The sequence below is a fragment of the Salvelinus namaycush genome, chromosome 31 (genome assembly GCF_016432855.1).
Source record: "Salvelinus namaycush isolate Seneca chromosome 31, SaNama_1.0, whole genome shotgun sequence".
NCBI lineage: Eukaryota > Metazoa > Chordata > Actinopteri > Salmoniformes > Salmonidae > Salvelinus > Salvelinus namaycush.
This window is the reverse complement of record NC_052337.1, coordinates 35,275,886-35,293,078: the sequence shown is the minus strand read 5'-3', so window position 1 is coordinate 35,293,078 and position 17,193 is coordinate 35,275,886. Positions and strand designations below refer to the sequence as shown.

Genomic DNA, 17,193 nt, shown 5'->3' with positions numbered 1-17,193 from the left:
GTACTCTGCTCTTGGATCCACTACTCCCGCAGGTCCAGGATTAGTTTTCAGCCAGAGTTCGTTTGCATTTCACACATGCTTTATTGAACAGATCAGGGTACCAAATGCTCCTGATCATAAAAGGATACGTGAAAGCGCCCTAAGAGGTGCAGGAACTCAAGCAGTAGCTCATTTGAGGTGCCAGTACCTACTCTGTTGCAGTAAGAAAGCTGGCTATGCATTGACACTGGAAGAAGAATATAGATGTATGATCTCATACGGATTAACCTTGGAGTGTCGAAGAATATGGTTTGGACAATTAATAGAAACATTTTATGAAACGTGCAGGATAGATTCTTAAAATTTTCCCTCAAACAAGAAAGTGTGTTGAAATAAACAACCTCAGAAAGTGTGAAAGGCCATTCAGATTTTTTTACTTTAAAATGTATGCCAAAAAAAAAAAAACACTGATTCCAAGGTTAACAAACCATACAACTCCATGCACAAGGACTACTTTGAACAATTTACACAAAACATTTCACAAAAAACACATTCACTAAAAGAACTGCGTAGATACAAACTTTGCAACAGAATTACGGTAAAATCTCCCTCAGTTTTTTTTATGCGTTCACGTTTTCCCGAAGCTCTTAATAAATATCTGCTCCGAATTAAAGATTCAAATATGTCTGCGGAAAGAATGGGGTGTCAGCTATGACATGACACCTTGAGTTTGAAAAAAAATGTTGGTTATTGAACTACAGTAAGTGAAGTGGATTTACACCCAGGAACAGAATTGCGGTAACGGAATTTGGTGCAGAATTATATATCATGGGTCCCTGATCTGTACTACACAGAAATGTAGAATTATGGATATAAATGCCATTCTCTTCATGGTGATGTATGCTGAATAGGTACACAAATTTAGAAATATGCAAGATCATAATTTGCATATATAGGTATTATTTTACATACTGGCTATTATTCTAATGAGTTCCTTCCCCAAACAAAACCAAATGTGTTAGGTCAGGACCAGTCCAAATCTGAACCAGTCATAGACGTACAGTGCCTTAAAACAATAATCCCACCCCTTGACTTTTCCCCCACACTGTGTTACGTTACAGCATTATTCTAAAATGGATTTAAAACAATTTATAATAATCCCTCGTCAATCTACACACAATACCCCAGAATGATAAAGCAAAAATAAGGTTTAAACATTTTTGAACATTTCTAAAAATCAAAAAAACGAAACCATCACATTTGCATTAGTATTCAGACCCTTTACTGAGTACTTTGTTGAAGCACCTTTGGCAGCGATTACAGTCTTGACTCTTCTTGGGTATGACGCTGCAAGCTTGGCACATCTGTATTTGGGGAGTTTCTCCCATTCTTTTATGCAGATCATCTCAAGCTTTGTCAGGTTGGATGGGGAGCGTCGCTGCACAGCTATTTTCAGGTCTCTCCAGAGATGTAAGATCGGGTTCAATACTGGGCTCCGGCTTGGCCACTCAAGTACATTCAGAGACTTGTCCTGAAGCCACTCCTGCGCCACTCGGTCTCCCGCGTCTAAGGCACTGAATCGCAGTGCTAGTAGGCATCACGATAGACCCAGGTTCGATCCCGGGCTATAATCACAACCAGCAGTGATCGGGAGACCCAGAGGGCGGCCCAGCGTCGTGCCCAGCGACGTCCGGATTAGTGACGATAATGGCCCAGCGTCGTCCGGATTAGGGTAGGGTTTGCCAGGGGGGCTTTACAAGAAGGCCATCATTGTAAATAAAAACAAATTCTTAAACTGACTTGCCTAGTTAAATAAATGGTCAAATTCAAAAAATTCTAAATGTCTTGGCTGTGTGCTTAGGGTCGTTGTGCTGTTGGAGCAGGTTTTCATCAAGGATCTCTGCTCCGTTCATCTTTCCCTCGATCCTGACTAGTCTCCCAGTCCCTGCCGCTGAAAAACATCTCCACAGCATAATGCTGCCACCACCATGCTTCACTGTAGGGATGGTGCCAGGTTTCCTCCAAACGTGACACTTGGTATTCAGGCCAAAGAGTTCAATCTTGGTTTCATCAGACAAGATAATCTTGTTCCTCATGGTATAAGAGTCCTTTAGGTACCTTTTGGCAAACTCCAAGTGGGCTGTCATATGCCTTTTACTAAAGGAGTGGCTTCCATCTGGCTACTCTACCATAAAGGCCTGATTGGTGGAGTGCTGCAGAGATGGTTGTCCTTCTGGAAGGTTCTCCCATCTCCACAGAGGAACTCTAGAGCTCTGTCAGAGTGACCATCGGGTTCTTGATCACCTCCCTGACCAAGGCCCTTCTCCCCCGATTGCTCAGTCAGGCCGGGCGGCCAGCTCTAGGAAGAGTCTTGGTGGTTCCAGACTTCTTCCAATTAACAATGATGGAGGCCACTGTGTTCTTGGGGACCTTCAATGCTGCAGAATTTTTTTGGTACTCTTCCCCAGATCTGTGCCTCGACACAATCCCGTATTGGAGCTCTACAGACAATTCCTTCGACCTCATGACTTGGTTTTTGCTCTGACATGCACTGTCAACTGTGGGACCTTATATAGGCAGGTGTGTGCCTTTCCAAATCATGTCCAATCAATTGAATTTACCACAGATGGACTCCAATCAAGTTGTAGAAACATCTCAAGAATGATCAATGGAAACAGGATGCACCTGAGCTCAATTTCCAGTCTCATAGCAAAGGGTCTGAATACTTACGTAAATAATGTATTTATATATATTTTCACATTGTCATTATGGAGTACTGTATGTAGATTGATGAGGATTTAAAAAAAAAAAAAATGTTTTAGAATAAGGCTGTAATGTAACAAAATGTGGAAAAAGTCAAAGGGTCAGAATACTTTCTGAATGCACTGTATATGTATCACAGAACACTAGAGCACAATAAAGTTCAGTACATTATACTGTACTCGTGTGCTCTACTGTACTATACTTTTCTTTACTGTACTCTGTGCTTCACGTACTGTACTGTCCAAACATGTAAAACATAGACGTCTATGATTGGTTCAGATTTGGTCCGGTCACCAATCATGGACGCCTATGCTCACTCAAGGCCGGTCCAGACCAAAAAAAATCAACGTCTGTAGACGCGGAAATCAAGGCCGGTCTGGAATGGTCCAAAAAAATGACGTCTGTGGACGTTGAAATGTCCATTGACGTCCGGTGTTGGTCGGTGCTCAGATGCTGGTTACAGTAAATAGAAAGCGGGGGGGGGGGCTCATGGGTAGGTATCAGTAAGAGCTGGGAGAGTTAACATTAACTGGAGAGAGGGAGGAGTTGTCCAGACTGTTTTCACACTCTCGCTTTGACGACCATACAACAGAAAGAAATCAGTTATGAACTGAACTGAGCATAACAGAATGCCCGTGGAAGGTAGGACAGTAGCAGGTGACCCAACTGCGAATATTATGATTTCCCCATTGTAGCCAATTCAATTGTATTCATTCCATTACTGTTTTGTCCGTAATTATGTTACTGATTTGGTAACAGAACTACACATTTTAATCACTTAATAATGCATAAACAAACATTGAGATCAGTAAAAAGACTAAGTAATTGGTAGGTCTACCTTTACTTACTTCTGTGAACATTCATTATCCTGTCTCCTCATGAAGGAGAAAAATAAAGAAAATATCTTAAAAGATACATGGATTTTTTTGGTCATGGAATTACAAGGCACAAGGCAATGCTTCTTAAAACTTACAGAAGGCAAAAAAAAAGATCCAAAACTAAATATAAGTGCTGATATTAGTTGGCAGCAGGGTTTTCGTTAGCCGTCAATTGCCGGCTTTTGGACCAGCCAAAAAATGTAAAGTTGATAAATGAAACTGTTCCTGGCCAAAATGACCAGGAGAAAAAATCCCATTGCAAAATAATTATTTTCATTGATTGATGTAAATACATTTGACCGTCATGCTTATCAGTCTATATCAGGCCACTTTACAATGTGAGCTGGAGGCAGTATGTATTTTGGAAACATACTTAATTGTTTAAATTGTTTAATTTAATATTTTTAGGCATGTCTTACCTTGCTTTAATGTAGACTATTGGCAAAATATGACCATGGAAATGTGGAGGCAATTCATTTATAAAAACACTTCATAGGCAGCGCATGAGTTTCAAGTTTGGGGAAGCTTTACCCTACCATTTCTACCATTCTGCGTGCCAGTTATAATTTTCATATGCGCATTTTCTGGGAACAGTTATTTCAATAATAATGTTTTCATTTCTCAAAATCATTGAATTAAAATGATCAAATGTAAAAGTTAAAAGTCAACTAATGTGAGATCACCAGCCTCTGCCATATGCACTCATTGATACACCGTGATCCATTGGTGGCTAGATAAAAAGGGGGGCATGGAACTCATTGCCTATATGCCTACATCTGCATTGGCCTATAACTTCCATTGCTCTTTCACACCGAGGATTGGTGATTATCAAGAGGGAGATTGCTAGAAAGATTTTTTTCAAATAGCTTACTGTGAGGAACTATTGTTTAATATATTATAATTTACAATGGATGTTAAAAAAACACTTTACTACATTTCCAAGCAGGACAGGTACTTCTATGCGTCCTCAGGCGCGTGCGCTCCCTCAACATTAACAGGACAGAGAAACCAGTCATGCTCATTGATCACTGCTCACATGGAGTACTCCAAACAAAAGACAATGAAAAAAATGGAAAAATCTCATAAATTATGGTTATGAAATAAACCAAAAATGGCAGAAGTGCAGCAGGTTGTGAACTCTGCAAAGAACGTTGACTCAGAATGAGAATTGTAAATGACTGTAATTACATGTATTAACAGAAATTAATGCAACCAAATGACAGGGATTAACGGTAGATTTACTATTTGTGACATAAACTCAGCAAAAAAAGGTCCCTTTTTCAGGACCCTGTCTTTCAAAGATAATTCGTAAAAATCCAAATAACATCACAGATCTTCAATGTAAAGGGTTTAAACCCCATTTCCCATGCTTGTTCAATGAACCATAAACAATTAATGAACATGCGCCTGTGGAACGGTCGTTAAGACACTAACAGCTTACAGACTGTAGGCAATTAAGATCACAATTATGAAAACTTAGGACAGTAAAGAGGCTTTTCTACTGACTCTGAAAAACACCAAAAGAAAAATGCCCAGGATCCCTGCTCATCTGCGTGAACGTGCCTTAGGCATGCTGCAAGGAGGCATGAGGACTGCAGATGTGGCCAGGCAATAAATTGCAATGTCCGTACTGTGAGACGCGAAAGACAGCGCTACAGGGAGACAGGACAGACAGCTGATCGTCCTCGCAGTGGCAGACCACGTGTAACAACACCTGCACAGGATCGATACATCCGAATATCACACCTGCCGGACAGGTACAGGATGGCAACAACATCTGCCCGAGTTGCACCAGGAACGCATAATCCCGCCATCAGTGCTCAAACTGTCCGCAATAGGCTGAGAGAGGCTGGACTGAGGGCTTGTAGGCCTGTTGTAAGGCAGGTCCTCACCAGACATCACCAGCAACAACGTTGTCTATGCGCACAAACCCACCATCGCTGGACCAGACAGGACTGACAAAGAGTGCTCTTCACTGACGAGTCGCGGTTTTGTCTCACCAGGGGTAATGGTCGGATTCGCGTTTATCGTCGAAGGAATGAGCGTTACACCGAGGCCTGTACTCTGGAGCGGGATCGATTTGGAGGTGGAGGGTTCGTCATGGTCTAGGGCGGTGTGTTACAGCATCATCGGACTGCGCTTGTTGTCATTGCAGGCAATCTCAACGCTGTGCGTTACAGGGAAGACATCCTCCTCCCTCATGTGGTACCCTTCCTGCAGGCTCATCCTGACATGACCCTCCAGCATGACAATGCCACCAGCCATACTGCTCGTTCTGTGTGTGATTTCCTGCAAGACAGGAATGTCAGTGTTCTGCCATGGCCAGCGAAGAGCCCGAATCACATTGAGCATGTCTGGGACCTGTTGGATCCGAGGGTGAGGGCCAGGGCCATTCCCCCCAGAAATGTCTGGGAACTTGCAGGTGCCTTGGTGGAAGAGTAGGGTAACATCTCACAGCAAGAACTGGCAAATCTGGTGCAGTCCATGAGTAGGAAATGCTATGCAGTACTTAGTATCTGTGGCCACCAGCTGCATTGACTGTTAATTTTTCACCCCCTCCTTTGTTCAGAGACACATTATTCAATTTCTGTTAGTCACATGTCTGTGGAACTTGTTCAGTTTGTCTCAGTTGTTGAATCTTGTTATGTTCATACAAATATTTACACACGTTAAGTTTGCTGAAAACAAACGCTGTTGACAGTGAGAGGACGTTTATTTTTTTGCTGAGTGTGATTTCTGTCATTATGGGGATTTTTTTTTTTTTGAATAAAAGGGCAAACAATTCACACAATGAAACAATGAATGCGAAAGAATTGGCGGGAGACAGCGGAGCCATTCTGGAGAGAAACTCACCTATATCGTCACCACACACCCTCCTCTTCTTGTCAACATTTGAAATTATACTCACGACACATTATCGTCACAGATATTTGATGCTTTTCACGTACAGCCGCAACTCAATAATCAGCTAGGCCTATTGCCACACAATGCTGCCCAAATTGCGGGCTTCCCAAATACGCATACGAGCTTGTGATTTGAAACAATCCACAGCTATTTCTTAAAGAAGCTAATGATCCTCAATTCCTCTGTGGCTAATCGATGCTTCTGGTGAAGTATTTTGAATGATTTTATTTATTTCTGTATAAAGAGTAGTAATTATATAATTTTAGCAAATGTATTTTTCCATTTACTCCACTATTGGACCCACCGCTATGCCATTTCTCTCCTGTTCTATTGGTTTTCATGTAAACTTTATTTAATTGTCCAGAAGCCAATCCTAGTCATATTAACAACCTATCCTAGTTGTTGCATCTTTAGATCCCCCCTCTTTTCTTAGTTTTCCCGCGAATTGCATTTTGGCAAATGTTTGAAAATGACGTTTTATTGGCTGCTTCATTACATGAGTTGCATGTTCTGTTCAGATGCATTACCAGAATCTACATGTGATTTCTGTCATTCTGAGCACCGTTGGTAGACGCCCTAATTTGTTATGAACCCAATGCATATGGGTCCGGAAAATGTCTCAAATAGCCAGTCAATTGAAATATTCCCTGTCACGTTGTCAGGTGTCACATTTTCCTAACAGACACCCTGGTTGGCAGGGGTCGTCGCTTCAACATTATTGCGTTTTGATGTATTTCTAATAGATGGATTGGTTGTTTAGAAACAAAACCGACACGTGCGCAACTATGGGGCAAAACAGACAGGGTTGGCTTAGATTGTTGCCGACATATACATTATATTTAGTCTCCAAATACATTTGCAAAAAGAGCACTTGTCTATCAAATACATCGTTGCTGTTGTTAACTAGCAAATGTTTTTGCCATATTAGCATCGACATGAAATCAGTCAAAACACCTTAAAACAAGACATGGTATCAAGAACAAGATAAAACCTTGCTGAAATTAGCCACCTATGATTCCCCACATGGCAGCTTCTTGTCATTGTTGCCAGCTATCTGACCATTCGGAATCATAGCAAAACACAGCTTCTTGTCATTGTTGCCAGCTATCTGACCATTCAGAATCATAACAAAACACAGCTTCTTGTCATTGTTGCCAGCTATCTGACCATTCAGAATCATAGCAAAACACAGCTTCTTGTCATTGTTGCCAGCGATCTGACCATTCAGAATCATAGCAAAACACAGCTTCTTGTCATTGTTGCCAGCGATCTGACCATTCAGAATCATAGCAAAACACAGCTTCTTGTCATTGTTGCCAGCGATCTGACCATTCAGAATCATAGCAAAACACAGCTTCTTGTCATTGTTGCCAGCGATCTGACCATTCAGAATCATAGCAAAACACAGCTTCTTGTCATTGTTGCCAGCGATCTGACCATTCAGAATCATAGCAAAACACAGCTTCTTGTCATTGTTGCCAGCGATCTGACCATTCAGAATCATAGCAAAACACAGCTTCTTGTCATTGTTGCCAGCGATCTGACCATTCAGAATCATAGCAAAACACAGCTTCTTGTCATTGTTGCCAGCGATCTGACCATTCAGAATCATAGCAAAACACAGCTTCTTGTCATTGTTGCCAGCGATCTGACCATTCAGAATCATAGCAAAACACAGCTTCTTGTCATTGTTGCCAGCGATCTGACCATTCAGAATCATAGCAAAACACAGCTTCTTGTCATTGTTGCCAGCGATCTGACCATTCAGAATCATAGCAAAACACAGCTTCTTGTCATTGTTGCCAGCGATCTGACCATTCAGAATCATAGCAAAACACAGCTTCCGCCCCATCGATGGGCGCACATCATTTTTCGTGACGTTTTCAGCCAACCCTTCTATCTTTTAAGACTTTTTCTGGTAGATGTTTTCTAAGAGCCCTTTTCCTGTATGTATCATTTCCTCAAAATATAGACAGCCTTCATTTGACACCCAATTTGATATCCTCTTATGAACTTCACGTTGGTGCTCATGGGTCCTTTTACATGGAAATTACACAGATAAAAAGGCGGTGATCTGCCTGACCTTCCAGACGCTTCTCTCCTCTGAACGGTCTCCAGGGCCTTGACTGGAGCAGAGTAACATTGCCCTGTGACCCTTCCTTTCAATAAATACTAAAACACACAGACAAAAAAAACACACACTAACCCCCCTCCCTCAACCCCTCCACCTCATTCCTCCCCCAATCCTCTCAGCTTGTCTTTGCAGTTCTTAGAATCCTCAGTTAATAATTAGATTAACATGAAAAAAGGTTTAGGCTGAGCGCCCTTTTCACTCTCTAGCTGGATTCATTAGAGTGCTATGCTAACGTCCTTCCTTCCCTAACCACTGTGAAATCCCTGACAGGTCCAAATGCAAACACAGACACAGGAGGAACACAAACTTCATACAGTAACGTTGACCTAATTTAACTTTTTTTTTTACGTCTCTACACTGAGTGGCCTCCTTACAGCGTCATCACTCTGAATAACAGAGCTATAACCTTGCAAAGAGCGGTCAGCCACCTACAGGCTCTTTACAACCTGAAATGTATGCACCCTGCATCAACGGTGTTACAGTACACTGGTAAAAACATTGGATAAGACTCACCATTAGTGATATGGTCACAAAGACCTGCAAAACAACAGGTTCTGTTTGGGGATGACAGTAAAAATGGTTATAAAATGACTGCTTTAAAAGCACTGAAAATGCAGGAGGTTTTGTGAATAATTCATGCCAAAAGTGAGCCCTAAAGTATTAACAACCATTTCCATCAATGACCTGCAATGCCAGACTGATAGTCTTTAAGTGTGACTGCAAGCTATCTACTGACTCTCAAAGGCCTCCTCTAAATGGACACAGGATCCTGTCAAAGCGATGGAGCCAGGGAGACAGGGCAAGCAGTCTAGTCTGAGTCTAAAACAGACTGACAGACAGCACTGCTACTGCAGCTGCCGGTTTCATCTCTGCACCCCCTCATGCATTTTTAATGGAATCTATTACTCCCGGATTAGCCGATAAGAGCCATCCTGTTTAAATTCTCTAATAGTTTCCATAATTGGTATCAGAACATGGTTTGAGAGAGAGACAGATTTTTCCTCTTATTCTCAATTTTTTTTTTTACAAAAAAAGAAAACAAGGTGTAACTGCAGGACATCCAAACAACCCAGAACAGCTCTGCTCCACACAATGAGCTGCACAAGGCCTGAGGCTGACAACAATGAGCCTCATTTCCATTGAGATTAGCTTCTATAAAAAGGTATTACAACAGTGTTAAGCAGGGTTTGGAGGATTGTTATTTCTATACAATGCATCCACTTGCTCGAAAATGTATGGAATATAAATACAATGGGTCGATATGAATATCCCTCGAGAGACTTCTGGCAGATGCATTTTGAGAGCGGGAGGGGATGAGAAGCCTAGACTCAGTAGAGTATTCAAATTCAGTTAAACGTTTCTTTAGACCTAGGCCAAGTACATGCACAACCACAAAAAAAATACTAAATCGCCAACCAAAAATAAAATTCTCTACTAGAATGAAAGAAAAATATATATTTTACCAGACACATTGTCAACTTGGGGGGAGTAGGTAACCTAAACATACAGCCCATGTAGGCTAATCATACATCCCATGAACTCATTCAGTTCTGTCAGGGCATCATTAATGGATCTCACAGTAGGGAGCCTTGGTACAGAGCCTTGGGCTCCCTCAACCCTGTCCTTGCACAGGTGCCAAGGTAAAATCACTGCTCGTGCTTTGGGCATGGAGCCTGGCAATAGCCGAGGGAGCATAAAAAGTAAACAGGGCCTTATCTTATCCTCATCCCACACACCGACTGGATAACCCTGGGGAACATTGGCCAACCTTGACTTCTAGTGTGTGTGTGTGGTGTATATATATATATATATATATATATATATATATATATATATATATAAAAACACACAGTTAGTGAGGCAGAGTGCACAGACAGATCTCTTCCTGTCTGTTGTCCATACAGATGTTTGCCAATCAAATGCCCCATTCCTGGGCTTCCCGTCCCACACCACTGACACTTTGTATTGGCTGCATCAGAGATCATTATTTAGTCTGCCTCTATTAATAACCAACAATAATATTTACGTCGATATGCCCGCTGTGTGCTCTGCATGTAAATGTCATCATAATATATTTGTAAAAATTGTTTATTAATTGTGGACTACCACATTGGATGGCCTTGAACTGAATTGTGAATGAATGCTTTCACGACAAAATACAGTTCCTCTGTATGACATGTTAGACTTTGTGCTTCCCATAAAGCCTGCTCTTTTACCCTGAACAGTTTCTGACAGGTTTTAATGGGTGTGGGTGGGCTGACAAATGGGTAGAGAGAGAGGACTGCTCACTGAGGGCACTGACAAGATGCCTGGATCTAATCAAAACACACCTTAAGCTATCAGACCACAGCCCAACAACTACAGACATAACAGATGTTTGTTTCCAATGAATCAACTTGAGAAATGGTCCATGCCTTACAAAAACATGCATATTATGCTGCAGGTACTCAACCTTTCTGACAGAAGAAGCTTTGACAAACAAAGAAAATCCCAAGTTATTGTAATGAGCAATGTTCAAAAGCTAGCTAGGTATAAACATACACACAACGTCAGAGCAATAACTATCCGTTTTGATCTACAGATGCTTTGCGTCTATGATCCGCCTACTGACTGCCAGTCTCACCTGCTGGGAGTGGAAACCGCAAAAGATGAACCCAGGCAATAATCAAAAGGCCTGTCTTTGTCTTTAATCAGTTAGAGCACACATGGGAGAGATGGAAGCTTTTCTAGTCAAAACACAGTGACAGATGTTCTTCTGACTCTCTCTACAGATTAGCATGGTTGGTGAAGAGTCTACAGAACCAGACTAGACTGGACTGGCCTATACCACAGACAGGGCAGACTAAAGTCAAGTTAGACCTCTCATGAATATTCTCATAGACCATCTCAAGCAATCATTGTTACTGGGCTTTACAAGTACTTTGATTGAGTTTATGCTCTCAAACTGGCCAAGAACAAATCCTTTAACTAGTCTTTGTATGTCCTTAGGGTTTAATAATCAATTTCCCATCAAGATCCTAACTGTTTCTTTTACCCACCCTCTAGAGACAAAGTGGCAGCTATGCCTGCCTGATGAGATGTTGTCTACAAAGTAAAAATGTTCCTACAGTATAGCTTTGGCTACAGTGCTTCTCACTGCCAAACTCCTACATACCCACCCACCATGCCCTCCCCTCTCCTGTCAGTGCAGGCAAGGCCATTCATTATGCTGTTAAGGGTCACTGATTCCTTCAAGTCATTAAACATTTTAATAAAAACAGAGAAGTCATGAGAAAAGATTGGCAAAATGCTCCCTGCAGGGTACTCACACTGGAGAGAACTCCTTTTCCACACTTAATGATAAGCTCTGGTCCTCGCAGGGCGGCATGGAAAAACCAAACTGTTCTTGGAGAAAGAGGACTTTAGTCCCTAGACTAATCCAAAACGACCTCTGCCTGCTGCCTTCCCAGTAAGGGCAGATAACATTGCTTTGCGTGCAATCAGGCAGTACGTGTATTCTTTGAGGTTTCGGAGCACCATAATGTACACAAAACAACGGGCTGTTTCAAATGGCAAACACAGCAACGACAGCCCCCAGAGCTTCCCCTCCCCAATGACCCCAGAGATCCAATCCTCTAACCCCCACCCTTAACCCCCTGTCTCTTAGCCTCCTCATCCCATCAAAATTTAAAAAAGACCAATTAGGCAGATTTCAAAAGATGGCAGCTAGTTCATAATTACACATGACATTGTTAGGAGATAAAAGGTGATTACTATGGATGCATGGGAGAAACAGCTTAGCAACCAAGCCATTGACAATATCCCTTTAAGCAGAGCATGGTGATTGGCCGTCCATGCACTCTCTGAGGTCACTTTACCCTCCACTGACTCTCTCGATCTCACAAACAAAAAAAGAGCAAACAGTCACTGGGCAGGAAACACAAATTCCCACTATTAGGTTATCATCAACAAACCATCTTGGTAATAATAGCCATTTTGTTTTGCCCCATGACTAGGCCTAATAGCCTAGTTGTGTGTTGGATATGAAGCGCAAAGGACTGCATAAAGGGAAAGACTGGTTGAACCTATCAATTCTATCTTACAGTTCATCGGCACATGAGAGTGGGTGGGCCTGCTGCACACAGTAGGAAATATAGCCTCCTGCAGAGTAACTACGGGATACATAATACAATGTGATATTATGTAGCCCTACCTGTGGTGGTGCAGAATTATTTTCAATGTCTTTTTTATCATCACTCTTTTTTTTGTTAGCCGGTGGAGAAATTTGGGATGTGCATGTCACCTACACACTCCAAAATCATTTCCAAATCTCTTGGTGAAATGATAGTAGCTAAGATAATCATAGAACTCCAGGCTAAATATGCACACACCTCATTGGTTTGAAACCTAGCAGAGCATAACATGCAACAGAGGCATAACATACTATCAATCCAGTATCCCTGCACATTGTAAATATGCTACTGAAACTGACCCTGTATATAGTATGCTTACTTACTTACTTTATCGTGTTCTTATTTCTTGTGTTTTTTTGTTCTACCTTGTGTTATTTTTTGTATTGTTATTGATTACTGCATTGTTGGGTTTAGAGTTTGCAAGAAAGGCATTTCACTGTACTTGTGCATGTGACATTAAAACTTGAAAACTTGAGTGGCTAGACGAGTGGACCGGGGGGCCAACGCAGAACCTTCAAAAGAGCTACTCCTATGGTGACCTGCATGGAGAGCAGAGAGAAACAAGCCAGCAGATGACAAAATCCCCATCATGGATCCGGAGATAAAATGCTGATGGGTGTGAGGTGATCTGTAGAAAACCCCAGGGAGAAGTGCACATGACTGTTTGTAATTCTACCCGCTAGCCTCTGATACACGGACTACAGGCTGGCCAAGCCATAAAAAGCTAAGCGTTTTAACTGTTTCTCAGATCAAGAAAAAGCACAAGCCAAGCCAATATCTAGAATGTTAATTAGAGTAGAGTATGCCGATATATCAGTTTTGCTACTAGGCTACTCAGTAAAATGTCTGACACCCCCACTAGGCCTGGGTTATATCACTCCAGTATAATAAACACAAGGACACTTTCCATCCTCCAACCCAAATGTTCCCCAAAATGAAGGATGTTGTCTGTCAAAACCAATACAGACATTACAGGCAAAGCCAAAGCAATTTCAGAGTAATTACATTGACTTTATGCTCAGTCATATATTAAACATACAGCACTACACACAGAGTGGCAGCTGAAAGTAACATTTTTTTGCCACTGCTATTCAAACTGCAGACTTGACAGAATTATTAAAGTAGAGCCCAGTCAAACAGATTGAATGTCAACTCAAGATGTGTGAATAAAGCAATTTCCTTAGTGGGGATGTGGGGGAGGGTAAGTCAGAGCATTTTTCATTTAGTTTAATTACATTCGCTCTACTCAAAAGGCCATAATGTTTATTTCATGATTTAAATATATTCAGAGGCAATCCCATAATGATGCTAAATTATGTGAGTGGGCAGGAGTGAGAGCAGGTCCTCCCTAATTTTGTTTCAGATGCTTTAGGGTATAACATTTATACAGACAGAGGCCTTTCAGGTACTGAGGCAAGAGACATGGAGACGGATGGAATGAGTTCTCAGGACTATTCATCATCAGTGCTTGACTTGGGCAGGAGCTCACTGGAGCGGAGTACCGGCACCTCAAATGTTCTACTGCTCCTCTTATAGAATATGAGCTCAAAAGTAGTGTGGAGCTCCTGCACCTAAATATAAACAAAATGAGTACCGGCACCTATTTCAGTCCAAGTCAAGTACTGTCCATCATACATATGGCCCGATGGGCTTCAAAAGACTACACTGAGAACATAAACTGAAAACTTTGCATTTCAGACTTAGTCTGGTTAAAATGTGCTTTTAAAGATGTCTTCAATAAAAAATGTTTTAGTTTTGTCATTGCCAGAAAAGTCAGATAGTAGAGTAAGTTGTTAATTTGCCATTGTGTCTCTCTTTTATTGCTAAACCTCAGATGGGAAGAAGATGTGACCGCTCTCTACCCAATAAATGATCTGACACCGCCAGGAAAGCATGCAGGATAGAATTTCACACCTCGGCCTATTATCGATGGCCCTCTACTGCGGCCAACCTTCAGCCCTGCCTCTAGGTGCAATGAGGTGTGAGGATTCCTCCTCCGGCTTTGCCAATAGACGTGGAAGATAGCCTTTGGATGCAGCTTTGAAGGGCCAATAATATACTTCAAAGCATTTCCTGTAACCACTGGGTTTCTGACACATAAGTCCTCCTTTATTGCAGGCTGTACATCCGCCAAAAAAACATTCTGCTCGCCTCAGAGACAGAGTGGAACTTCATGCCAGACTAGACCCGTTTGTAGCTTTCAATCAGTGACTGGTTCCATATGGAAGAGAAGTAGTTTGGGGGTGCCATGCTGAAGACCTCTATATCGGTCCGCTAATACAGGACTAGTAAAAGGCCCAGTGGACCACTTTTTTGGAAAAGTATGATAATTATCTGTACAAAAAGTTACTGATAATACAATATAAAAACAATTACTTGATATATGTTTTCCAGTTTCTTGAAATACTTTGCAACTTAGTTCTGTGAAAACTGAAATGCCTTATTCATTCCTTTTCCATTTTAGTAGATGCTCTTATCCAGAGCAATTTACAGTAGTGAGTGCATACATTTTCATACTGGTCCCCGCAGGAATCAAACCCACAACCCTATCATTGCAAGCGCCATGCTCTACCAACTGAGCCACATGAGTACTCAATTACTGTATTGCACATTGTTTTTCTTCATGGTGATGGAAAGTCTACGGGTACAAACCTAGATGACCAGCCTATGTACAATACAGTAATGTACATTTACATTGTGGTTTGTAAAGACGGTAAATTAATACTGGACAAAACATTGTAGTTTTACATGTTATTTGATCAAGAAAAATATTGAATTTGATGTGGATGTTTTGTGTCTTTGTCCATAACTTTGCACCTTTTGATGTAAATGTTTGAGGACAGGGTTTTGTTCTTTCTGGATGCCATTAGAATGACAATTGCAGAAAAGGGGACAGGGCAACAACTAGTCTGCTAATACTAGTAAAAACAAAAACGTATAAAAAAATATTTTTTTAAATACTTTTTTAGGGGGTGGAGCAGTACCCTCCGCAGCTATGACTAGTTCCAAATGCGCACAAAAGGGGAACTGAAAAACGCTAGTCTAATACTCAACATACATTTAAAGAATAAATTTAGCAGTTAGGTATCTGGATATGCCTTAAAACGGAGCGGACAATCAAAAACATGAAAGTAGCCTTCCACCCTGTGTCCCAGTCCAATATATTTAATATTCTAGTATTACTCAAATCTGTCCCACAGTCTCTCGAACCAGGTCCAATACATGCCGCATTCAAGGGCAGACTGTTTCCATAAAACAGTTAATCTAAAGGAAAGTCATTCTAGACTACAGGACAAATAATGAACAAGTCTAGACTGGGTCTGGGACCATACGCATATTAGTGGGCTACTGGTCTCATTGCGCACAAGACATTGATGGATTAGCTGGATTAATTCACCTTTATTTGATCCAAGTGGAACAATCTAGGCAATATAAATGCACCACGTTTCATAAAAGGAGATTGATTTCCCTCCCATTCCCATCATTCTTAAGGTCTACAAATCTTAACCATAGCCTCGTCAAATGAATGCACCTGCTGATGACCGCAAACAATGCATTAAACTGAATGGATAGCCTGGCGAGATTATGTCAAATGAAGTAATGCAACGAAGACTAGAATAGCACATAAAAACTATTTCTTACATACAGTGTTCAGTGTTATCATAAGGCTTGTTTATCTTTGGCTCGCCACTGCTGGATGCTTGTTCCCCTGTTCGGAAGGCGTATTTCCTTTTCCAAAGAGACGTTGCTGAAGTCCGATGAGACTGGGAATTATAGGTCTGAAAATATCCATGAGAACCACTTTTAAAAAGTATGTTCGAAATGCCAAATGGGTTGATATTGAAAATAAATTAGTTTGTAGCTATATTCTGTTCAAATTGTCTCCCATGTCCTCTTCTCTCCCCAAAGCCGACCGAAATGAAAGATGTCGAAGTGCAAGGAATGAATTCTCCCGACTGCACAAACCGGGCATCCGACCAATCAATTAAGAGTAAATTTGAATATTCCCACGGCTCAACCAATCGTTTGAAACAGAAGGCGGTAACCACGGTGACGCCGCAAGCGTCTAGGTGAGCACGTTGTTATTTCGCGGAAAAACTTAAAGGGGTATTGCATGGCTTCTGTCAGGGTCTCACTCTACAACAAAGGAGATTAAAATATGTTTAATTTACTCATTGTTGTTCGATTAGCACATGATCGAACACAAATGTAACCTACACCAATAGATACATGGTTTCTGAAATAAGACGTTTTGAGTGTCATCAATTAGGCTACCACAAAAATTAAGCCTCTTCTAAAAGGCTTTCCAGCTGGCCTTAAGGCATCGGCATGCTTCAGTTCAGCTGGCGCCTAGATTTAGCTA

The 17,193-nt window shown here is 41.4% G+C and overlaps 1 protein-coding gene across 2 annotated transcripts in view; it reads right to left on the bottom strand.

Annotated features, from left to right (window-relative positions):
* LOC120026368 (protein FAM222A-like) overlaps nucleotides 1–16,749 on the bottom strand; it is a 35,879-nt gene extending 19,130 nt beyond the window's left edge. Inside the window, exon 1 of one of the 2 annotated variants that reach the window (XM_038971212.1) lies at nucleotides 16,477–16,749. Coding sequence is in view for 1 of the 2 variants with exons in the window: in XM_038971211.1 (XP_038827139.1) it covers nucleotides 11,967–12,025 (59 nt within the window). In the remaining variant the exon portion in view is untranslated. Of the gene's footprint in view, nucleotides 1–11,966; nucleotides 12,155–16,476 lie in introns of those variants that run through there. The other variant, XM_038971211.1, reaches the window with a different exon arrangement.
* Nucleotides 16,750–17,193: the final 444 nt, after the last annotated feature.